This window comes from Hevea brasiliensis, chromosome 8 (genome assembly GCF_030052815.1).
Source record: "Hevea brasiliensis isolate MT/VB/25A 57/8 chromosome 8, ASM3005281v1, whole genome shotgun sequence".
In the NCBI taxonomy this organism is placed as follows: domain Eukaryota; kingdom Viridiplantae; phylum Streptophyta; class Magnoliopsida; order Malpighiales; family Euphorbiaceae; genus Hevea; species Hevea brasiliensis.
Genome location: NC_079500.1, coordinates 20,316,229 through 20,342,228, shown reverse-complemented (window position 1 = coordinate 20,342,228; position 26,000 = coordinate 20,316,229). Strand labels below are relative to the sequence as shown.

General features: G+C 34.0%; 1 protein-coding gene across 16 annotated transcripts; it reads left to right on the top strand.

Annotated features, from left to right (window-relative positions):
* On the top strand, nt 1–20,254 carry LOC110653611 (uncharacterized). Of its 16 annotated transcripts, XR_009150637.1 has the most exons (15): nt 1–3,124; nt 3,236–3,724; nt 9,712–10,425; nt 11,171–11,959; nt 12,125–12,880; nt 14,372–15,217; nt 15,342–16,109; nt 16,188–17,060; nt 17,210–17,326; nt 17,768–17,849; nt 18,073–18,153; nt 19,119–19,211; nt 19,529–19,604; nt 19,709–19,808; nt 19,892–20,254. XR_009150637.1 is itself a non-coding variant. In XM_058151421.1 (9 exons), exons 1-9 carry the CDS (start codon nt 293–295, stop codon nt 18,112–18,114), a joined length of 8,109 nt encoding a protein of 2,702 aa, XP_058007404.1. In that variant the 5' UTR covers nt 1–292; the 3' UTR covers nt 18,115–18,154. The 16 variants fall into 16 exon arrangements, 2 of the variants coding, with proteins under 2 accessions (XP_058007404.1, XP_058007403.1); XR_009150643.1 differs by lacking the exon at nt 17,210–17,326; XR_009150635.1 differs by lacking the exon at nt 17,768–17,849.
* The last annotated feature ends 5,746 nt before the right edge of the window (nt 20,255–26,000 follow it).

Below are 26,000 nucleotides of genomic sequence, written 5' to 3'. Positions count from 1 at the left end.
GTCTTTTGCAATCAAGTCATCACTCGTCAATTCCTTCCTATCATTCACTTCACTCCTTTACTCATCCATAACCAGCGCTCCTCTCTCTCTCTCTCTCTCTCTCTCTCCGTGTTCTTCATTTCTCTGTTAATTCTCTGTTTCCTACCTTCGTTCGACTCTCAAACTCTTTTGCGACTGTTTTGTTTGCCATTTGATTTCAGCAGTCCTTTCTTGTTGTTTTTGTTTGACTCTCATTTTTTTGTTCTATTTTGCTTTTTAGCAGAGGTTTCAGGTTGAAAAAGGAAAAAAAAAAATGGTTCTAGATATCTTCATCTCCATCTTCACAGAGGTAATTAAAGACCCCATCATGGAATTTATTGTTGTCCCGATCAAACGACACATCAGTTATCCTTTCATCTACAAGAGCAAGGTTGAGACACTCCATCGTGAGGCTGAGCAGTTGAAGAACAAAAGACTCAAGTTGCAGCAATCCGTTGATGAGGCGACAAGAAAAGGGGAAGAGATCTACGAAAGTGTCAACAAGTGGATGATCGATGCAGGCAAAGCCATTGAAAAAGCTGAGGAATTTATCCAAGCCGAAGAACAAGCGGAAAAGAGGTGTTTCGTTGGATTATGTCCTGATTTGAAGACGCGCTACCTTCTTAGCAAGGAAGCAGAGAAGAAAGCTTTGGCAATTGATAAGCTTAGGAATGAAGGCGACCTGGATTCAATTTCATTTCGTCCCCGTCTACTGCAGATAGTTGCCTCATCAGTATATAATCGTGAGGCCTTGAATTCAAGAGTGTTGTTCTTGAGGCAAGTTATGGATGCTCTGAGAGATCCTAATCTTAACATGATCGGAGTGTATGGAATGGGAGGTGTGGGGAAGACCACCCTAGCAAAAGAGGTCCACAGGCAAGCTATAGAAGAGAAGCTATTCGACGTGGTTGTTATGGTTGCAGTGAATCAAACGCCAGAACTCCGAAGAATTCAATCGGAGATAGCTGATGTCCTGGGCCTGACATTTGATGTGGAGGAAATACCTGGAAGAGCTAATCGACTATATGAGAGGTTGAAGAAAGAGAAGAAGGTACTTATAATTCTAGATGATATTTGGAAACAACTTGATTTAAAGGCAGTAGGAATTCCATTAGGGGATGTCTGCAGAGGATGCAAAATACTTTTAACCTCAAGGAGCCAAGATGTATTGTCTCGTGAGATGCGCACACAAAAAGAATTCAGGCTTGACGTTCTGCAGGACGAAGAGGCGTGGAGTCTGTTTGAAATGACACTGGCAGATGCTAAAGATTCAGAATTGCCTCCCATAGCCGCAGAAGTTGCTAAAAAATGTGCAGGATTGCCTCTTCTATTACTCACAGTGGCGACAGACTTGCGAAATAGAGAGTCATACGCATGGAATGATAAGCTGAAGCAGCTATCTGTGTTTGACAATGAAGAAATATATGCAAAAGTACACTCGGTTCTGGAGTCAAGCTACAATGATTTGCCTGGTAATGAAGTCAAGTCGTTTTTCTTACTTTGTGGTCTGTTAGGACTATCTAATATTCCAATCCGGTCCTTGCTGAAGTACGTCATGGGTCTAAGTTTATTCAAGCACATTTCTACTGTCAAAGAAGCAAGAAACAAAGTTTATACTTTGATTGATACCCTCAAAGCAAAGTGCTTATTGATAGACGGTGATAAGTATGGATTTGTGAAAATACATGATGTGGTTCGAGACACTGCTTTATCGATTGCATCTAGAGAGCAACATGCGTTTATAGGTACAAGCAGCAGTGAGTTGACGGAATGGCCAAACAAAGATTCCGCCAGAATTTCTCTGCCTTACTGTGATATTGAAGGTCTCCCTGAAGGGTGGGAGTGCCCAAAAGCAGAGCTACTATTACTTTTCACTGAAGTTCTTTCTGTGCAAATCCCAGGCCTATTTTTCAAGGGGATTAGAAACCTCGAAGTAGTGGATTTTACTGGGATTCGTTTTGAGTCCCTTCCTTCTTCACTTGCTTTCCTATCCAACCTTCATACCCTTTGCTTGCATCGATGCCAACTGGATGACATAGATATCATCGGAGTCTTGAAGCAACTACGAGTCCTTAGTTTTGCAAACTCCTACATTGTTGAGTTGCCCGTACAAATAGAGCACCTGACTCGACTAAAATTGTTAGATGTGAGCGATTGTTCCAAACTCAAAATGATTCCTGCAAATGCCTTATCAAAGCTGTACCAGCTAGAAGCACTGTATATGAGTAACAGCTTTGATCGGTGGGAGGCCGATGGGATTAGAAATCAAGGCAATGCAAGCCTTGCTGAGTTGGAATACTTGTCTCACTTGATGACTTTGGAAATACAGATACTGGATGCCAAGATACTACCAAAACACCTATTTTCTAATGGGTTGCAAAGCTATAGAATACTCATAGGGGATGGATGGGACTGGAATGGGAATTATGAAACCTCCAGAATGCTGAAACTTAAGCTCAAGACAAGCATTCATTCAGAGTATGGGGTCAAAGTGTTGTTGAGGGAGACTGAAGATTTATATTTAGATGAAGTGAGAGGGGCTGAGAATGTGTTGTATGATATTGATGGGGACGGCTTTCCACAATTGAAGCATCTCCATGTCCAGAATAATACTGTAATTCAAAATATCATCAATTCGACAAATTGGGCTGCATGTGATGCCTTTCCCACTCTAGAGTCCTTAATTTTGAAAAATTTAATGAATCTGGAGAAGATTTGTCATGGTCAACTCGCTGCAGGATCTTTTAATAAATTAGGAATTTTAGAAGTAAGAAATTGCAACAGATTGACGAATCTCTTCTCATTATCTACTACCAGATGTCTTTTGCAGCTACGAGTAATGGAAGTGTGGTATTGTCCCAACATGGAAGCTATTGTTATAGATGAAGATCAAGACAGCAATGAAGAAGTGGTTGAGTTCAATCAGTTACGCTCCTTGAAGCTGAATGATCTACCACATCTTAGAAGCTTTCGCAGCAAAATGAAGAAGGTGCCTCCAGGAATTGAATCGAGACACAAGCAAATATTGATTGCAGATGAGCCAGCATTTGAGGAATTTCTGTCAGAGGGCGAGCATGGTGCTCAGTTATCACTTTTCAACAGAATGGTATGTCATGCACTAATCTTTGGACATTATCTGCATGCTTTTTTATTATTTAATTTATTTTAATAGAAAATTATTAGAGCAGTGCTTGAAACAAAGGTTTTATCTCTGCAGGTTTCTTTCCCCAACTTGGAGGATCTTCGACTAGGCTCAGTTACTTGTGAAAAGATATGGCACGACCAACTTTCCGCAACTTATTCAAACTTAAAAAGCTTGAGTGTTTACGGTTGCAATAAATTGAAGTATTTATTTACAACTTCAATTGTTAAAAGTCTTTTGCAGCTCAAAACACTTCATATTGACGATTGTAGTTCCTTGGAAGAGATAATACTGACAGAGGAAATTATAGAAGAAGAAGATGAGAGGGTGAATAAGATAATCTTCCCTAAATTGGATGTGCTGGAGCTTTGGCATCTTCCAAACTTGATTAGATTCTGCAGTGGCTATCAAATTGAATTTCAATCTCTTACAGACTTGGACATAGGGGGATGCGGTGCATTGATGTGTTTGGTCCCCAGTGTTCCACATACAGACATGATGGCAAAACAAGTTTACACAGAGACGAACCACAATACTGAAATTCAATCTCTCTTCAATGAAATGGTGATTATTTTTACCACTCTCTCTCTCTCTCTCTCTCTACATAAATACATGCTTACATGGACATCTTAAAGCTTTTTCAATCCAAAATTTTGCTAATTGCAATCGTAAGGTGTGAGTTCATTATTAAAGTTAACTTGTTATTGTACAGATAATTTACTATTTTATTTCAATAAAATAATTTAATATATATTTTTATATTTTATATTTTTGTAATCATAATATAAAATTTTCTTTATGGAAAAATTTTTAATTTATTATAATTTTATTTTAACTGTTAGTAAATAAAATAAATTGATTAGTAAATAATTTTTTTATTATTTTTTAAAATTAAATAACATATAAAAAATATAAATAAACGTGACGCTTGTTGAAAAATTATTAATAAAATTCTTAAATTTTAAATATATATATATAAGGAATATTTAAAAATTAAATTTGTAAATATTATAAATAATATTTTATTGAATAATTATTTAAATATATATATTTATTAATATAATTTTCAAATAATAATTCATCCTTTTTAATATAACCTAAAATTTAATTAAAAATTTAATTTTTAGAGATACAAAATATGATGAGCAAAATTTCATAATATATAAAATTTCAAACTTAAGATAGATAATTATTATTTGTTTATGAAATAAGATTTTAATCATTAAAATTGAAAATATTTAAATAAGCTTTGTCATATAATAAATTTTTTAAGTAATATCATTAAATCATTTTTAAGACAGGTGTGTGTTTGTTATGGAATCAACCTTCTGTGCTCCAAAAACTCTTAACATTTTCATATTTTATTTTCAAGTTTTCATTTCATCCTAATTAATTAATTTGTCATAATGATAATTGTATAGGGATTTTACAAATCCTTCCCTTTTATCTAAATATTTTTGTCATGTATAATCTTTTATCTAAATATTTTTGTCATTTATTTACGAAAATTTAATTTTAAATGTTATTTTTAATGAAGAGGAAGAGATTGAATAAATCAACTTTCAATAGGCCTCCACTCCACATCACCTGGATTGATTACATTTGTGTCTTTAATTTTGCATTTCAGGTTGCTTTCTCTAACTTGGAGAATTTGCATCTTCGGCAAATGTATGAAATGAAAAGTCTATGGCACAGCCAACTTGCGGCTGATTCCTTCTGTAAACTAAAATCATTGAAAATTTATAATTGCTCGAAATTGATGACTGTTTTTCCATCAAATGTCTTAGAAAGATTCCAAAGATTAGAGGAGTTGAATGTACGAAATTGTAATTCTTTGCAAGAGATATATCAACTTGAAGGGTCCAATGTTATTGAAGCATTTGAGCTGAGAAAATTATCTATAGAGAGTCTGCCATCGTTGAAGCATGTGTGGAGGAAGGATCCACAAGGAGTTTTCACTTTTCAAAATTTGAAATCAGTTGAAGTTTCAAATTGTGATGTTCTAAAAAATCTCTTTCCAGCCTCCATAGCCGAGAGTCTTTTGCAACTTGAAAATCTTACAATAATTGAATGTGGGGTTGAGGAGATTGTTGCAAAGCCAGAAGATGTGGAACCAGCCCCTTATTACTGTTTTAAGTTCCCTCAATTAACCTCCCTTAAACTTATTGAACTATCAGAACTGAGGAGTTTCTATCCAGGGAGACATATTTCTGAGTGGCAAAAATTGAAATGTTTGGAAGTTCGTAATTGTCGCAAAGTAAGGAAATTTGATCTGGAAGAAGTACATGAAGAGGGCCAACAACAGCCCCTTCATGGAATGGGAGGTGTGGGGAAGACCACCCTAGCAAAAGAGGTCCACAGGCAAGCTATAGAAGAGAAGCTATTCGACGAGGTGGTTATGGTTGCAGTGAATCAAACACCAGAACTCCGAAGAATTCAATCGGAGGTAGCTGATGTCCTGGGCCTGACATTTGATGTGGAGGGAATACCTGGAAGAGCTAATCGACTATATGAGAGGCTGAAGAAAGAGAAGAAGGTACTTATAATTCTAGATGATATTTGGAAACAACTTGATTTAAAAGCAGTAGGAATTCCCATCGGGGATGACTGCAAAGGATGCAAAATACTGCTAACCTCAAGGGACAAACATGTACTGTCTCAGATGGGCACACAAGTTGTTTTCCACCTTGACGTTCTACAGGACAAAGAGGCGTGGAGTCTGTTTGAAATGACTCTGGCAGATGCTAAAGATTCAGAATTGCCTCCCATAGCCACGGAAGTTGCTAAAAAATGTGCAGGATTGCCTCTTCTATTACTCACAGTGGCGACAGACTTGCGAAATAGAGAGTCATACGCATGGAATGATAAGCTGAAGCAGCTATCTGTGTTTGACAATGAAGAAATATATGCAAAAGTACACTCGGTTCTGGAGTCAAGCTACAATGATTTGCCTGGTAATGAAGTCAAGTCGTTTTTCTTACTTTGTGGTCTGTTAGGACTATCTAATATTCCAATCCGGTCCTTGCTGAAATACGTCATGGGTCTAAGTTTATTCAAGCACATTTCTACTGTTAAAGAAGCAAGAAACAAAGTTTATACTTTGATTGATACCCTCAAAGCAAAATGCTTATTGATAGACGCTGATAAGTATGGATTTGTGAAAATGCATGATGTTGTTCGAGACACTGCTTTATTGATTGCATCTAGAGAGCAACATGCGTTTATAGGTACAAGAAGCGGCAGTGAGTTGATGAAATGGCCAAACAAGGATTCCACCAGAATTTCTCTGCCTTATTGTGATATTGAAGATCTCCCTGAAGGGTGGGAGTGCCCAAAAGCAGAGCTACTATTACTTTTCACTGAAGTTCTTTCTTTGGGAATCCCAGACCTATTTTTCAAGGGGATTAGAAACCTCGAAGTAGTGGATTTTACTGGGATGCGTTTTGTGTCCCTTCCTTCTTCACTTGCTTTCCTATCCAACCTTCATAGCCTTTGCTTGCATCGATGCCAACTGGATGACATAGCTATCATCGGAGACTTGAAGCAACTACGAGTCCTTAGTTTTGCAAACTCCTACATTGTTGAGTTGCCCAGACAAATAGAGGAACTGACTCGACTAAAATTGTTAGATGTGAGCGATTGTTCCAAACTCAAAATGATTCCTGCAAGTGCCTTTTCAAAGCTGTCCCAGCTAGAAGCACTGTATATGAGTAACAGCTTTGATCAGTGGGAGGCCGATGGGATTAGAAATCAAGGCAATGCAAGCCTTGCTGAGTTGGAATACTTGTCTCACTTGATGACTTTGGAAATACAGATACTGGATGCCAAGATATTACCAAAACACCTATTTTCTAATGGGTTGCAAAGCTATAGAATACTCATAGGGGATGGATGGGACTGGAATGGAAATTATGAAACCTCCAGAATGCTGAAACTTAAGCTCAAGACAAGCATTCATTCAGAGTATGGGGTCAAAGTGTTGTTGAGGGAGACTGAAGATTTATATTTAGATGAAGTGAGAGGGGCTGAGAATGTGTTGTATGATATTGATGGGGACGGCTTTCCGCAATTGAAGCATCTCCATGTCCAGAACAATACTGTCATTCAACATATCATCAATTCGACAAAGTGCGCTGCATGTGATGCCTTTCCCATTCTAGAGTCCTTAATTTTGGAAAATTTAATGAATCTGGAGAAGATTTGTCATGGTCAACTCGCTGCAGGATCTTTTAATAAATTAGGAATTTTAAAAGTATGGAATTGCAACAGATTGACGAATCTCTTATCATTATCTACTGCCAGATGTCTTTTGCAGCTACGAGTAATGGAAGTGCGGTCTTGTCCCAACATGGAAGCTATTGTTATAGATGAAGATCAAGACAGCAATGAAGAAGTGGTTGAGTTCAATCAGTTACGCTCCTTGAAGCTGGATGGTCTACCACATCTTAGAAGCTTTCGCAGCAAAATGAAGAAGGCGCCTCCAGGAATTGAATCGAGACACAAGCAAATATTGACTGCTGATGAGCCAGCATTTGAGGAATTTCTGTCAGAGGAATTATCACTTTTCAACAGAATGGTATGTCATGCACTAATCTTTTGACATTATCTGCATGCTTTTTTATTATTTAATTTATTTTAATAGAAAATTATTAGAGCAGTGCTTGAAACAAAGGTTTTATCTCTGCAGGTTTCTTTCCCCAACTTGGAGGATCTTCAGGTAAACTCAGTTACTTGTGAAAAGATATGGCACGACCAACTTTCCGCAACTTATTCAAACTTAAAAGGCTTGACTGTGACGACATGCGACAATTTGAAGTATTTATTTACAACTTCAATGGTTAAAAGTCTTTTGCATCTCAAAAAACTTTATATTGGTAAATGTCGTTCCATGAAAGAGATAATATTGACGGAGGAATCTATAGAAGAAGAAGATGAGAGGGTGAATAAGATAATCTTCCCTAAATTGGATGCGCTGACGCTTTGGAATCTTCCAAACTTGATTAGATTCTGCAGTGGGTATCAAATTGAATTTCAATCTCTTAGAGACTTGTACATAGTGGAATGCGGTGCATTGATGTGTTTGGTCCCCAGTGTTCCACATGCAGACATGATGGCAAAACAAGTTTACACAGAGACGAACCACAATACTGAAATTCAATATCTCTTCAATGAAATGGTGATTATTTTTACCTCTCTCTCTCTCTCTCTCTACATAAATACATGCTTACATGGACATCTTAAAGCTTTTCCAATCCAAAATTTTGCTAATTGCATTCGTAAGGTGTGAGTCTTCATTATTAAAGTTAATTGGTGATTGTACAGATAATTTATTATTTTATTTTAATAAAATAATTTAATATATATTTTTATATTTTATATTTTTGTAATCATATTATAAAATTTTCTTTATGGAAAAATTTTTAATTTATTATAATTTTATTTTAACTATTAGTAAATAAAATAAATTGATTAGTAAATAATTTTTTATTATTTTTTTAAATTAAATAACATATAAAAAAATATAAATAACGTGAGGCTTGTTGAAAAATTATTAATAAAATTCTTAAATTTTAAATATATATATATATATATATATATATATATAAGAAATATTTTAAAATTAAATTTCTAAATATTATAAATAATATTTTATTGAATAATTATTTAAATATATATATTAATATAATTTGAAATAATAATTCATCCTTTTTAATATAACCTAATTTTTAATTTATTATAATTTTATTTTAACTATTAGAAAATAAAATAAATTGATTAGTAAATAATTTTTTATTATTTTTTTAAATTAAATAGCATATAAAAAAATATAAATAAACGTGACGCTCGTTGAAAAATTATTAATAAAATTCTTAAATTTTAAATATATATATATATATATATATATATAAAAGAAATATTTTAAAATTAAATTTCTAAATATTATAAATAATATTTTATTGAATAATTATTTAAATATATATATATATATTTATTAATATAATTTTCAAATAATAATTCATCCTTTTTAATATAACCTAAAATTTAATTTTTACAGATACAAAATATGATGAGCAAAATTTCATAATATATAAAATTGTAAACTTAAGATAGATAATTATTATTTGTTTATGAAATAAGATTTTAATCATTAAAATTGAAAATATTTAAATAAGCTTTGTCATATAATAATTTTTTTAAGTAATATTATTAAATCATTTTTAAGAAAGGTGTGTGTTTGTCATATTTTATTTTCAAGTTTTCATTTCATCCTAATTAATTAATTTGTCATAATGATAATTGTATAGGGATTTTACAAATCCTTTCCTTTTCTCCATCTCTGTTACACAATTCATGTATAATCTTTTATCTAAATATTTTTGTCATTTATTTACGAAAATTTAATTTTAAATGTTATTTTTAATGAAGAGGAAGAGGTTGAATAAATCAACTTTCAATAGGCCTCCACTCCACATCACCTGGATTGATTACATTTTTGTCTCACTTTTAATTTGCTTATGATTACGTTAAGTGTCTTTAATTTTGCATTTCAGGTTGCTTTCTCTAACTTGGAGAATTTGAATCTCCGGGAAATGAATGACATGAAAAGTATATGGCACAGCCAATTTGCGGCTGATTCCTTCTGTAAACTAAAATCATTGAAAATTTCTGATTGCTGGAAATTGATGACTGTTTTTCCATCAAATGTCTTAGAAAGATTCCAAAGATTAGAGGAGTTGAATGTACGAAATTGTAATTCTTTGCAAGAGATATATCAACTTGAAGGGTCCAATGTTATTGAAGCATTTGAGCTGAGAAAATTATCTATACAGAGTCTGCCATCGTTGAAGCATGTGTGGAGGAAGGATCCACAAGGAGTTTTCACTTTTCAAAATTTGAAATCAGTTGAAGTTTCAAATTGTGATGTTCTAAAAAATCTCTTTCCAGCCTCCATAGCCGAGAGTCTTTTGCAACTTGAAAAGCTTACAATAATTAAATGTGGGGTTGAGGAGATTGTTGCAAAGCCAGAAGATGTGGAACCAGCCCCTTATTACTGTTTTAAGTTCCCTCAATTAACCTCCCTTAAACTTATTGAACTATCAGAACTGAGGAGTTTCTACCCAGGGACACATATTTCTGAGTGGCAAAAATTGAAATGTTTGGAAGTTCGTAATTGTCGCAAAGTAAGGAAATTTGGTCTGGAAGAAGTACATGAAGAGGGCCAACACAGCATTCCAATTCAACGGCCCCTTCTATTGTTGGAAAAGGTAAGATCCTTTCCTCCTCTTTCTTTGTAACTCATTAGTTGAATTTTTTTTTTCCCCTCAAAATTCTCTTTTTCATTTCTATAATATAAATTTCAGAAATTGCTCCTACTTTTTAATTACATTCACATTAGGAGAAATATTTTATTAATATTTAATAGGAAATTGCTCTGCATTAATATTTAATTTAAAAATCAAAGTGAAATCTAATTAATAATATTTTATCAATATGTTAATTTATTACCATTCTATTTTCATTTTTATGAGGATAGTATTTTGTAGATGACACTTTTCTATATAGAAAAAACAAGAAAGATATTTTGTTGTTCAAGTAGAAGAAAAAGACATTTTTTGCCTTCTTTCAAGTATGCAAAAATTTTTAAAAGAAAATTTCTTGGAAAATTTTTATTCTGTGATAACTGCTTTTTTTTGGTTTAGGAAAAAAAAATTGAAATATTTTGTCTTGGAAAAAATTTGCTTGGTAAATAAATTTTGAATTTTTTTTTTTGAAATTTCTTGTAAAAGGATTTTTTCTAGGAAAATATAATTATCTTAATTTTTTTTGTTAATGAAGGATACTTTTATCATTTCACATGCATTTAGACATTTCATCATTATTTTAATTATTGACTACTTAATTATTTCTTTTTTTTTTATTAAGTTTCAATTAGAGTTGGAATTTAAGATTTATGGTTTTTAAAGCAACTCAAGTATGTATTTGGTTTAACAATCTATTTCTTCTCCTCAGATGAGTCCCAACTTGGAGGAATTAACTTTAGAGCACAAGGACTTGATCGCGATACAACATGGTCAATTGTCATTTCAGCACTTTTCTAAATTCAAAGTTCTTACTTTGAGGAACTTGCAAAACAGATCACAACTTTTTCTTATTGGTTTCCTTAAAACATTACATTATGTGGAAACAATTGTTGTAGAATCTAGTAATTTAGAAGAGCTGTTCTCATGTGAAGGATTTACATTGGTGAAAAATTTAAAGCTATTGACTGTTGATAATTTGAAGCAGATATGGGACCAAGACTCTAGACTGAAACCAATTCTTCAGCATCTTGAGACTCTGAGTGTAAAACATTGTAACAGTTTGATCAACACTGTACCATTGTCATCATCTTTCTTAAATCTGGCAGCTCTTGAAGTGAGTTACTGTAAAGGATTGGTAAACTTGATAACAGTGTCTACTGCCAAGACTATGGTGCAACTAACCAAAATAACAGTACGTAGTTGCGATAAGATGACAGAAATAGTGACAAGCGATGGAGATGATCATACAGAGGATGAGATTATTTTCAGCAAATTGCAAATTTTGAAACTTACTCATCTGTCTAGTCTTTTCAGCTTTTGCTCAGGGAATCACGCCTTCAATTTCCCATCTTTAGAAAATGTTAAAGTTAAGGGATGCTTACAGATGAAGATTTTCTCTTTCGGAGTTCTAAACACACCAAAGTTACGAGGAATAGAATTGGCAGATCAGCAGCACTGGGAGGGAAACCTTAATGCAACCATAGCAGCCAACCAATTGGTACGAATATGCATATTTATTCTTCTACCTTTTTTTTTTTTCCTGTAGATAAATTATATTCCTCGCATAACATGCTTGTATGTTTATTAGAAGTTAGTTCATTTGTTTTCCCCTTTGCCCTATTTACTTTTCATGTTTGTGAATAATATTATCTTGTGGAATTAGAAGGTTCGCCCATATTTTCAAGCATCTAAATTCCCTGCGCTCTGGCATGGTGGAATCCAAGGGAGACTCTTCTACAATGTAGAATCACTTACGGTGGATAAATGTGCAATTTCCGATATACCTGTACCAGCCAATCTACTGCCTTGCTTAAACAAGTTGAAACAGCTTCAAGTAAAATATTGTGATTCAGCAGAAATAGTATTTGATTTGGAAGGGCTATCTGCTGATGATGGGCACATTGGGCTACTTCCCCAACTAAGTAAATTGCACTTAACAAATCTGCCAATGTTGAGACATTTATGGAACAAGGATCCTTTGGGAATTTTAGAATTCAATAACCTAAGGTTGCTCCATGTTGAAAATTGTAACAGCTTGAAGAATATATTTACTTGGTCGACAGCGTTGTGCCTCATGCAACTTCAAGAGATTAAGTTAAACAATTGTAACATGATTGAAGAAATTATAGAAAAAGAGGGACCTGAGGAAGCAACTTCTTTTGCTGATAAGATGATACTTCCTTCGTTGAAATTCGTAGACCTTGAATGTTTGCCTAAATTTTCAAGTTTCTATTCAGGATCGAGTAATTTGGAATGTCCATCATTGAAAAAGTTGAGGATATATGAATGTCCAAGCATGAAGAATGTCTTTGGCACACTCGTGAGGTTACATAGACCCAACACCAACGATGAAGGGAGCGAGCAAAGGCTAGACAATGAAGGGTTTGATACTCCCCTTACAACACCTTTTTGTCATAAGGTTAGTTTTACTTATTCATTTCTCAAACATTACAAGGTTGCAAAAATGGTTTATTTTTCAATTCTATCCAGGTATTTAGTGGGATTTTTAATGTAGCCCATTTTTAATTTTTTTTTAAAATTATCTAAAATTTTCAATTTAAATTCAATTTAATCTAAAAATTTAGAAAATCAAGAGCAAGCTTCTTGATTTTTTTAGCTTAATCAAGAAATTTAGTCTAAAAAAAAAGAAATTAAACTTTTGGTTTTTGGTCTAAATAAAAAAATCTAGCTTTTAAAACTTAAAATTGTTAGGCCGAATTGAGTTTAAATTAAAACATCTAGATTAATTTGGATAAAAAGATAAAAATAGACTAAATTTAACATTTTCATAAGTATATAAATGAAATTAAATATTTATTTATTAAATAATTATCTAGCATGTTTGAAAAGTTAAAAATATAATAATTCAATTCAACTTATTTTTATTTAATTTTCTTTTACATTTAAAAAGTATATAACGCTAATTTTTCATTTCGATTTAAAGTAGGTTATTTTGAAAAAAAAAATAATTAAAACTGATTATTATAAAATATAGAAAAATTCATATATTAAAAATTTAATTATTTACTAGATTTATTATTAAAAAATAAAAACTCCCATAATTAAAATAAATTTATATCTTTCCCATAAAAAGGAAAATAAAAATTATATTTATTTAATTTTTAATTATTCTGCGATAATAAATTTTAGATAAATTTTATCCCATTCAAATTTAGTATACACGTATAAATTTAATTGCATTTTATTAAATTAGTATTGTTGCAAATATATAAGAAACATTTTAATTAAGCATGTCACTCTTTTTTCACTTTTTCCATTTTTATTTTAACTTTTACACCAATTTGTAATTTTTTGGGAACACGCCCGCTAATTGAATTTACTAAACTGTAAAGGCTTCGTTTTAAAAAAAAAAAAATTAATTTAATCTACACACAATTTTATTATTTTTAGCATGATTTCTATATCTTTTAAAATAATTTTTTTAAGTCAAAAAATTAAAATTTATTATTTATTAAATTTCTCACCATAATAATTGAAAAAAAAAACAAATATAAAATAAAAAAGGATTTCAATTGATTTTTGAAATCTAATTTTGTCCCTAATTATTTCGATTTAACTTATTTACTATATTTCCCTTGAATTCTTTAAAAAAAAAAAAAGAAAAGGAAAACTGGTTGGAGTTGGGAACTGCAATTCCCTTTTTTTTCTTAAAAAAATTTAATTTAATAACAGCGATACAACATTATAATAAAAAATAATGTAATAAAATTTAAAAATAATAAAAAAAAATTATTCCCATCATTCATATTCCAAAAATAATTGTAGAAAAATAACATGTTTATCCATAAATTGTATTAACATGATATAATATTATTGATTTACCAAGTAATAATTTTTTTAAAAAAGCCTAATCCAACTTGGTTTCGAATTTTTATTTATTGATGTGCAGATGTTTCCCATTTTGGAAGAGTTGACATTAGACAAGAAGTCTGCCATAACCATACTGCAATCTCAATTTCCAACTGACTTCTTTTCCCAAGTGAAAGTTCTTCAATTGCGTTGCTTTCCAAACAAATCTCTTGTTCCTTTGTTTAGTTTACTTCCAGGATTTCCCAATCTGCAAAATCTTGTAGTCCTTGATTCTTCTCTCAAGCAGCTATTTCCATTTGAAGGATTCGTCGGTGACCAAGAAGATACCACTGCATTCCCACCGATAAGGGCTTTAAAGCTTGAAAATGTTGATGATTTGAAGCATATGTGGGAACCAGATTGCCAACCGCATAACCCAGTATTTCAGTCTCTTGAGACTCTTGAGATAGAGTCTTGTGGAAATTTTATTTTTTTAGCACCATCCTCTGCGTCTTTCCGAAATCTAAAAGCTCTGGAAGTAAGTGAATGCAACGCATTGATAAATATTGTTACATCTTCCACAGCCAAAAGTATGGTACAACTTGAGACATTGACTGTAAAATCCTGCAATATGTTGACCGAAATAGTAGGAGGCGATCTAGGGGTCCGAATTGGATCAACAGATGAGATTGTTTTCAGCAAAATGAAAACATTACAACTTGAACATTTACAGAGCCTCACAAGCTTCTGTTTGGGCAGTTACACTTTCAAATTCCCATCATTAGAACAATTAACTGTTCGTAATTGCCCCAAGTTGAGGATTTTCACTGCTGGAGTGTCAAGCACGCCAAAGTTACGCGGTGTATTGGCAGGCTTGCGCTACGATAGAAAATGGCATTGGGAAGGCAATCTCAATGCCACCATTGAACAGCTTTACATGAAATATGTACGTATTTACCAAATCTTGCTTCTCTTCTTAATGAACTCAGTGCTAATGTGTTTGGTTAAATGTACTTTTTTAAATATGCTTGTTTAGTGTTCTACAATAATGCAATATTTTGATTTTGTAGGTTGGATTTGAAGGGATAGATGATGTGCAGCTCTCCAACTTTCCTATGCTGAAAGAAAAATGGCATGGCCAATTTCCATTCGAGAACTTGAGGCGCTTACGAAAGTTAGTGGTGGACGATTGTGCTTTTTTCTCAAATGCCGTATCCTCAAATCTACTAAAGTACTTATTCTTGCTAAATGAGCTGGTTGTAGAAAGATGCGATTCTGTAGAAGAGCTGTTTGATTTGGAAGGGCTAAATGCTGACGAAGGTGATGTTGGGTTATTGAGGTATTTAAATGAATTGAGGTTAATTGATTTGCCTAGATCGAGGCATGTGTGGAACGATGATCCTCAAGGAATTTTGAGCTTTAAAAACCTAAAGTTGTTGCAAGTTCAGAATTGTAGCAGCTTGACTAATATATTTACTCTGTCCATGGCTTCGGGTCTTGTAAATCTCCAACATATGGAATTAAAAAGATGTTGTTTGGTGGAACATATCATCACAAAAGAAGCAGAAGAGGAAATAGCGAAAGATAAGATCATGTTTCCATCAATGAAGTCCCTAAGTCTCGAGTGTTTGCCTAACTTGTCAAGTTTTTATTCTGCAAGGGATTTTCTGAAATGCCCATCCCTGAAAAGAATTGATATGGTTGGCTGTCCAAACATGGAATTATTAGCTTCAAAATTTTGTGAGGAACAAGATCTAAGCATGATTGCTGAGGGAAATGAAGCAGGAATTCACAATAGGGACTTTGTTTTTTCCATTGCAGCCTCTTCTGGCGGGAAGGTCAGTCTTTTTTAATATCCTTGTTTATTGATCATCCTATATCCTTTTTTATTGATTATTATTTTTTTTATTTATTAGGTTGCGATCCCAAGTTTAGAAGAATTGAGAGTGGAATATAACACCATGAAGGATATGTGGTCTCAAGCTGATTTCTTGTCTGGACTGAAAGGCATTGAGCTAACCTGTTTTTCCAATGACTCTACACTTTTGCCATCTTATTTCTTTCAAAGTTTACCCGATCTGGAGAAGCTTGTTCTGAGTGATGCTTCTTTCGAAGAAATCATTTTTCATGAAGAGATTATTAGCAAGGAAACACGTGCTGGACTTGTAAAATTGAAAGAACTAAAGCTGTCGAAGCTGCCAAGGCTCAAGCATCTGATGGACGCTAAACTACTCACAGTTTTTCAATATCTGGAGACTTTAGAAGTACTGGAATGTGGCAGACTGGAAATTTTAGTGCCATCCTCAGTTTCTTTCCAAAATCTCAAAACACTGGAGGTATCAAATTGCCAACGTCTAGTAAACCTAATATCTTCCTCAACAGCGAGAAGTCTTGAACGACTTAGAAAAATGAAGATAGAGAAATGTGAACTGATCCAAGAAATTATAGTGACTGAAGAAGATAAAGATGAAGAAGAGGAGATTTGCTTCGGTCAACTAAAATGTTTGGAACTTCAACATCTACCAAGCCTCTCTAGCTTCTGCTCTGGTAATTCTACCTTCAGTTTCCCATCTTTGGAAGAAGTGATCATTATAGAATGCCCCAATATGAAGATCTTTGCGCAAGAAGTCTTGAGCACGCCAAAGCTATGGAGAGTTCAAACCGGAGAACCTAAATATACAAGGGAAGGGGAATGGGAATGGGAACGGGAACGGAAGAAAAAATATATATGTGAATGGGAATGGGAAGGCAGCCTTAATAAGACCATTCAATCATTATTTAAGGAAATGGTAAGCATTAATTTAAAAAATATAATCATCTCACTTTATATAGTGTTCAAATCATTCAACAATTTTATGCATATTTAACACACTTTTTTTTTTTTGTACCTAATGATTATCATATTGCTCATTCTTTCATTGTCCAATTTCTTTCCCAGAAAGCTGAAGAGACAGGGATATGCCAGTGTTCATATGCAAAAGCTTGAATAAGGCTGATGTTCCGTGTCATTTGTGACAGTGATTAACTCATATTTTTCTAGTTTTGAAGATGGATGGTGAGAGGGCCATTTGCTCCCATTTGATTCTCTTCTGGCTGAACTTGTCTTTCGTTCATGTATAATAATTAATAAAATGTATACGTTTTTTTTTCCTCTTCAACGATGCCATTCTTCCTTTTGTCCGTTTTAACATGCACAACACGTTAAACGGCGTACGGCGTCGTTTTTGTACGTCTCTGTTATTTTTCATGTTCACAGGGATATCCTTTTGTTTTTTGTTTGGAGAGACAACAGGTCTTGCCTTTGGTGCGCAGACGTATGGTTCCCCTGTAGTTCCTTTCTCAAAATCCTTTTTTTTTTTGTTGCTTTTTTTTTCCTCTTATTTATTGAAAACTTTGGTAGGGATTACTTTGCATGCCTTTGATAATTTTCGGTTTGTTCCTTTTCAAACAAGGATCGAATTTCAGCTTACTCCATATATTTTCTTCTTCAAATCAGTTTTGTTCTATTTGATTTGACAACGAACGATGCTTTGAGGATGGTGGTGGTTGGATTGTGCTGGTTTTAGTACAGCTCGATCGTGATTTCTCTGTCATTTTCTTCTAGCTTTGAGACACAGTGGTTCCTTTTTGAAAAATGAATGTAGGAAAATGAAAAAAGAAAAAAAAAAAAAACTTAAGTTTTGATTGCGTTCTCTTGATGCTTTCATTTTCCTTTATTATTATTTTCCTTTCCTCTTGGCTAATTATTTGATGATGTATTGTATTTTTCGCTATTTCTTTCTTTCTCTGTTTGGAGATTAGATTATGCTCTCAATCTACATGGATGGTTGCCCCAGTGAGTGAAATATCTTTCGAAAAGGCTTGCTTGGATGGCTTTCACAGGTGAACTTTTACATCTTTTGGGTTAATTTTGTTGTTTGATTGCTTTGGGCAGAGGCAGATAATTTGAGTTTCTTAGATTTTTTTTTTCTGTTTCTTGACCATCGAAAATTAACCCATATTTGGTTGATGAGGAACTTCCAAAAAAAAAATGATTTCACGATTTTTAGTCATGTTTATTAGGAATTCATTTTGATGGGTATTTGTTTGGATAAGTTGCTCTGAACTATTGTTTCCAAGAATTTGGAAGTCTGCATTATCCAAGGAGAAAAGGGCAAAAAATAGTGATTAAGTTGAGGCATTCATAATGTAATATTTATTTGCTGTATTTTGTCTTTACCAGAGTTCTGTCAGCATCAAAACATTTTATGTAGTTAAATATTTATAGATAGAGTTTTTATGCAGTGGCTGGCGCCCTACAAGAACTTAAGTTTCAGTTTTTATAGGTGGAGTTTGAATGTGAAAGCCATTCATGGAATAATTGCTATGTATCAGTTGTATTGCTGCTGCTTTAAACACACACACTAACAAATGGTTTATACCAGATTTAATACCACAATTGAGATATATATGAGGAATTTTTCTTTGTTCTTTTTTGTTTGTATAAGCCTGGAACATGACCTATGTTCTCAATTAGCTCAGGTAGAGGGAGAAATAACCTATGCTAAGTGGCAAAATTAATTCAAGTTAGGAGGAAGGGGGAAAAGTGAACTAATCCTAAATCCTTTTCCTTTTTTATCCATGACTATTTTGAGAAATTTCATAGTTTCCTGGAGCTTCTTATGAATCCTTTTCTTTGAGAATGATACACTTTCAAATAGTAATTTGTTGACATTGCAAGAAATTTGAGAACTTCTTAGAATGTTACTCAATAAGTAGATAACAAGGGCATGCAAAATTAGATTCTCAAAATTTTATTGTCTCTAATGAATTATGTGATTATAGCATGTATAATGATTGTTGTGCAGGAAGTACAATCAGAAAGTCAAATGGCTGAGAGAACTACTACGCAGGAATATTATGTAGAGGATACCCATACAAGTCAAACTCATTTTCAGCTGGTACTACGCCTCCCTGCTGCTGCAAAATTGTAGAAATTTTGACAAAAAATGATTTAAAACTTTGGCTAACCAAAAGTTTGAAAGCAAATAGAAAATGTTTTAGCACTAGAGTTCAAGGTAATGCAAAATTTCATTTCAGATTATGGGTCTTTAAATTTTGTTAGATGGGTTTGTTTTTGCTTTTATTGGTCATTGGAATAGCCAAGGAAAAAGGAATTCTGAGATTCAATTCCGTGCCAATCTGAATCTTGATTTGGATCTTTGTCATATTAACTTTGGATATTCATGTGTGTTTCTCTGATTGGATTTTCACCTAGGTCAAAATTGGAGGATGCTTATTTAGGACACGAGTGATGGATGCCAAGTACACCAAAAGTGAACAAGTTTATCCTTGTATGATGCAACAACTTCAGCATATATTGGTGATAGATTACTGTTTGAATCAACCTCACCAGTCTCCATTATTAGACCTGAACTATTGCTATTGATTGTTCCAGATAAGAGAGTAGATTTAAAATGCTCGATCAATGCTTGGTCCATGAATATTCAATGTCCTTACATGGAATATTCAAGCAAATCTCCATTGATTTTTGCAAGGTATAAAACTTCTTAATTCATTAGTCAATAGAACAACTATCCTATGTCTTCATCGTAATATTTTGTTTTTGTAATTCCTCAAGGTGTTTGCTGTGGATCGAGATCAATCTATGGGCTAGCAGGAAATGGATGGCCTGAGTACAATGTGGGTTATACTATAAGAATTAGAAGAGCTGGAAGGATGAAAGAAGATTATAGGAAACATGATGGAAGGCTCTGAAGAAGGGACACGTAGCAGCATAGCAAAATGGAGGAATATTAGGATGAAGATCACCTTCATATTCATTGATCTCTTATTTTAGTTATTCTTTTTCACGTAGATAACACATATTTGTTTCCTTGTGTATCTTTATATTGTACTATCTTTATATTTTACAATCTGCTCATATATATGTTTTACCATCTCTTGTACAACAATACAAGCAATACAATATCACATATTTTACTTGGTATTAGAGCCATCTTCAAAATCATGAGTTCATCTTCCAATGCCTCTCTTCTTTCTTCTCCATTGTCAACCACTACTTCCACTCATCATACTTTCTCTATCAAACTGACAACAAAGAACTATCTGGCCTAGAAAACTCAGATTTTACCCCTTCTCAATTAACAAAATCGGAATGAATTTATTGATGGCTCTTCTCCTCCCCCATCTAAGACGATTGCAAATCCCTTTGCTACCACTAAACAAATTCCAAATCCTGCCTATGAAACTTGGTGCAAGAAGGATCAGATGATTCTCACTTGGCTTCTGTATTCCCTCTCTAAAGAAGTGTTTCTTTATATAATTTGCCTGACCTCTTCTTATGATGTATGGCATGCTTCGGCTGATGCCTTTGACTCCATTTCTCAAAATTGATAATTCTAACGCCATATAGAACTTCAAGAGCTAAAGAAAAATGATATGTCAGTTTTGGATTACTTGCAACGTGCAAAAGCTTTGCTTGATGAATTGGGTGCCGCTGGACGTCCTCTTTCCCCAGCCGAGTTCAACGCCATAATCTATTTTAATATTGATAATGATTATCACTTTTAATCACTGCTCTTTTAATTTGCGCCCAGATTCTCTCTTTTCATGAATTACATAGACAACTTGTAGCACATGAAGTCCTTAAAAGCTCTTATGAGTTGCCTCTGGCTAACATGATTGTTAAGCCTTCATCTATTTGTCCCTGATTGCCCACGCCCACGAGACCTTCTGCTCCTCCTTGCCAGGTCTGTGGTTGGCGCAACCATACTGCTGATCGCTGTAGAGGTCCCTATACAACACCCATGCCATCCTATGTGCAAGCTAATTATCTTGCTTATGGCAATCATACTTTTGCACAACTTGCCACTTCCAATTTTATGCCTACTGCCAATTATTCATCGCATGAGTCTCCACATCCCTGGTACCCAGATACTGCAGCAAATTATCACATCACACCGGACTTATCCACTCTCAATATAGCTGATGAGTACAAGGTTCTAACCAGCTCCATGCTGGTAATAGACAAGGATTGCAAATTTCTCATATAGGTTAAGTATCTCTTCCTTCAAACGCTGGTTTCTTGCAATTAAATAATGTACCTTGTGCCCCTAACATAGTCAAGAACCTTCTTTTTGTCCAAAAATTTACTACTGACGGTTCTTGCTTCTTTGAATTTTGGCCAACCCATTTTGTTGTTAAGGATTAGGGTCTTTCTGCAATATCCAAGTGAAAATAGAATTTATTTGCTTCGTCCGTCATTCAAACAAACCTTAGTTGGAGAGCGTCTATCAATGGACGAATGGCATGCTTGTCTTGGACATCTGCATTTTTGAATTGTTTCCAATATTGTCAAAAATTTTAATTGACCTTGTTCACCTCTTGTTTTATAGCCATGTTCATCTTGTTCCTTAGGAAAATTAAGTCGCATTTCTTTTGCCTCCATCGAACATAAAAGCAATGGTCCATTTGAAATTACACATTCCAATGTTTGGAACCAACTCCCGTGTTATCTGGCCTAGGCCGAAGTCGCATGTTAATTTCATTGATGATTATACGAGATTCACATGGGTTTATTTTCTTAAAAATAAGAGTGATGTTTACTGGTTGAACGTCAATTTAACACTAAAATTTAAAGCTTTTCATTTTAATTGGGGAGAAGAGTATCAAAAACTTCACAAATATTTTTTATCAGTTAGTATTGAGCATCGTATAGCATGCCCATACACACGAGCAAAATGGCACTGCAGAATGAAAAATAACATCTTGTTGATATTGGATTAACTTTGCTTTACCCTTGCCCAAGTTCCTCTTAAATATTGGAACTTTGCCTTTGAATTGAGTGGCATGTTGATTAATAATTTACCAAGTTCCATCCTGAAAAAATTATTCCCCATTTAAATTATTATTCAATAAAGACCCAAAGTATCTTGAGTTAAGCCTTTCGGCTGTGCCATTTTTCCACTCCTTCGGCCATAAAACACTCATAAATTTAGTTTTCGAACCAAACTATGTGTGTATTTGGGTCAGAGTCCTTTCCACAGGACGCATTTACCTAGCACATCATGCCTGTTTTCATCCAAAAAATTTTCCATTCAAAGATTTACATGTTCCTAACTCTGTTGTGCAGGTTCCTCAATTACCATGGCTCACTTTGCACGAAGGACACCTTGTTCACTTGGACTCTGTAGCTCCTTCAGGTAACTCCTATCTATTGAGGAAGCACCTTAAATTAAGTAATAGAAAAATAAATACTACGATTATAATAAATAAAATGGCACCCAAAAATAAATTTAACGTGGTTCACCTTTAATTTGGATTACGTCCAATCTTCCATTATAAAATAACATGTGCAAAGAAAGTATAAATGAGATCTACCAAAAATAGTGGCACTCGAAAAAAGTGTTTTCCAAAAAAACCACAAGAATTTCCTCACTATTTTTGTCACTCTCCCTTTAAAAAATAATTTATAAAATTAATAATACTCTCTCTCAATTTTTTCTCAAAGCTATAAGTCTTGGAACACCCTTTTTCAAAGCAAATTTGCTTTGGAATAACTCACAAACTCATACACATAAAATGAATGAAGAACTGTCTATTTATAGGCAAAAACCAATTTGCACTGCTTTAAGCATAGCCACTTAACAATTCTTATCCTTTAAAAATTGATTTGCTTTTTATATAGCTTAGTACAGCTACACACAGCACCCATTTTTTTACTTTTTTTGAATTTCTTCATTTTTTTAAAAATAACAAACCATTGGCTCTTTAAAACGGTGCCTCCATTTGGAGGGACCCACAACAATTCTCTCCTTCCCGATTACATGGAGGGCTCCACCATTCCTGCTGTTGATTGACAGTATTCAAACTTCTCCCTTGGTAAGGGTAAAATCTTTGTCAACATATCTAATCCATTTTCATCTATATGGATCTTCTTAAGCAATAACCGTTTCATCTCCAACACATCTCTAGTCCAGTGATATTTCAAATCAATATGCTTCGATCTAGAATGAAAGGAAGAATTTTTTTCAAGGTGAATAGCACTTTGACTGGCACAAAATAATTGATAACTTTTTTGTCAGAAACCAAGTTCATTCAAGAACTTTTTCATCCATAACAACTCCTTACATACTTCCGTTGCTGCAATAAAATTTGCCTTAGTAGTAGAAAGAGTAACACATTTTTGTAACTTTGATTGCCATGACACTGCTCCCCCTGCAAATGAAATTAGATATCCTGATGTAGACTTTCTCGAGTCAACTTTGCCAGCCATATCTGCATCTGTGTAACCAACTAACACAGGATTGGAATCTCCAAAACATAAACAAAATTTTGAAGTTCCACGAAGATATCTTAAAATCCATTTTACTATAATCCATGTTCCTTTCCTGGATTTGAAAGGAACTGATTTCTACTCCAACTGAGTGAGCAATATCTGCCCGTGTACACACTATGGCATACATCAAACTTCTAACTACTGAAGCGTACAGGACCTTGTCCAATGTGAACACCTTCATCATCTGGTTTATTCTCAATGGGAGCATCATCAGCATTAGGCTAATTATCCTAGATGTAATCTCTAACTTGTCTCGACCCCACTGTTGGAGGAATTAACTCTACATCTGTAGAGTCACCGTTAGGCTCTAAAATAGCCTTTTGAACCTTGTCAATATCCTTAATGAATTGATTTTCAACAAATATAACATCACAACTCCTTATAAGCTTTTTCTGGATCGAATCATAAATTCTATTGCCAAATTGATCTTGACCATAGCCAATAAATGCACATTGTCGTGTTTTGACATCAAGTTTGGATCTCTCATCCTTAGGAACATGCACAAATGCCTTGAATCCAAATACCCATAAATGACCATAAGAAACATTCTTTCTCGACCATACCTTTTCTGGAGCTTCATACTGTAGAGGAACACATGGTGACAAATTCAACACATGTATTGCTACAGTCAAAGCTTATCCCCAGAAATTCTTAGGCAGCTTTGCATGTGAGAGTAAGCACCTCACTCTCTCCATCAAAGTCCTGTTCATCCTCCTAGCTAAGCCATTTACTGTGGTGTCTTTGGAGGCATTGTATGATGTTGAATACCATTCTCTTTGTAATAGTCATCAAATAGTCCAATGTACTCTCCACCATTGTTTGTCCAAATGCACTAAAGCTTTTTCCTAGTCTGCCTTTTAACTGAGGCTAGAAATTGTTTGAAGACGTCTAGCACTTGATCTTTTGACTTCAGAGTGCAAGCCCATGTCTTTCTAGAATGGTAATAAAGGTCACAAAGTATTGAGCACCACTAAGTGACTTTGGCATTGGCCTACACAAGTCTGAATGTACCAGATCCAACACATTCTTCATTCTGGAAGGAGGGAACTCTTGAAGGTAACTCTATTCTGCTTTCTTTCTAGACAATCAGCATAATTCTTTAAATGCGCTTGGTTTATTTCGGATAACACATTCCGCTTCATTAACTCTGTCATCCCTTTCTCACTTGTATGCTCGAGTCAGCTGGGCCATAATTCAATTATGCTATCTTTCTCTACTGCACCCACAACATCACTGGAGAGCTTTGCTTGCATCATATAAAGCCTTGATTGCTTTATGCCTCTGGCCTCGACCAAGGAACCTTTGGTGAGTTTCCATTTGCCATTCTTAAAGGTGTTACAAAAACCTTCATTATCAAATCTGTCTACAAAAATTAAATTCAAGCGCATATTTGGAATATGTCTGACATCTCTCAGGATTAATCTCATGCCATTCTCTATCATCAAGCATGCATCTCCTTTGCCAACAACTTTGGATAGATTGTCATTTCCCATTTTAATAGATCCAAAATCTCCATGTGTGTAAAATGAGAATAACTCTTTTCGAGATGTAACATAAATGGTTGCACCACTATCAATCACCCAACTAGTTTTATGGGTTGTCAAATTGATTATATCATCATTATAGACCATGTTGAACTCATCAACAACATTAAAACATTCATCATCACTGCTATCATCTTTTCTCGCTTCTTTGCCTTTGTTCTTTCCTTGATATTTCTTGAATTTTCGGCAAAACTTTTGAATGTGTCCCTTCTTTTTGCAATAATGGCACTCAACATTTGCATATTTGTTTGACTATCCTCTGCTCCTATCTCTAAGATTAAAACTCCTTGACTTGCTCCTTCCTCTGAAATCTATAACTAGGATATCTGACTGTGATGAAGAGGCTGAATTCTGTGATCTCCATCTTGTCTCTTCATTCATAATACTACTCTTGACATATTCCATATTTACTACACCATTGGGTGCAGAATTTATAATTGATACCTTCAAAGTTTCCTAAGACTCTGGTAAAGAAGCAAGCACCATAAGAGTGAATACTTCATTATCAAACTTTATGCCCATTCCTGACAGCTGGTCCACAATCCCTTGCATTTCATTCAAGTGATATGCTATAGAAGTGTCTTTCGATATTTTACTTGCATCAACTTTGGCGAGTAAAATAATTTGTTATTGCTAGTCTTTGAAGCTTATAGCTCCTCAAGTTTGTTCCACAGTGTCCAAGCATGAGTCTCGTTGCAAATGTGGCTATATACATTATCTTCAACAAACTGTTGGATAAAACCATGCATATACTTGTGCTCAAATGCCCAATCCTTGTCTCTTTTGTCTTCAGGTTTATTTGTAACAAACACTGGCAACTGCAATTTCATCAAAAATAGGAGATC

Coding starts and splice junctions, on each gene's coding strand:
- LOC110653611 (XM_058151420.1), top strand. CDS start 293: ATGGTTCTAGATATCTTCATCTCCATCTTCACAGAGGTAATTAAAGAC. Junction 3,125..3,235: donor TATCACTTTTCAACAGAATG/GTATGTCATGCA, acceptor TTATCTCTGCAG/GTTTCTTTCCCCAACTTGGA. Junction 15,218..15,341: donor AACAGCTTTACATGAAATAT/GTACGTATTTAC, acceptor TTGATTTTGTAG/GTTGGATTTGAAGGGATAGA.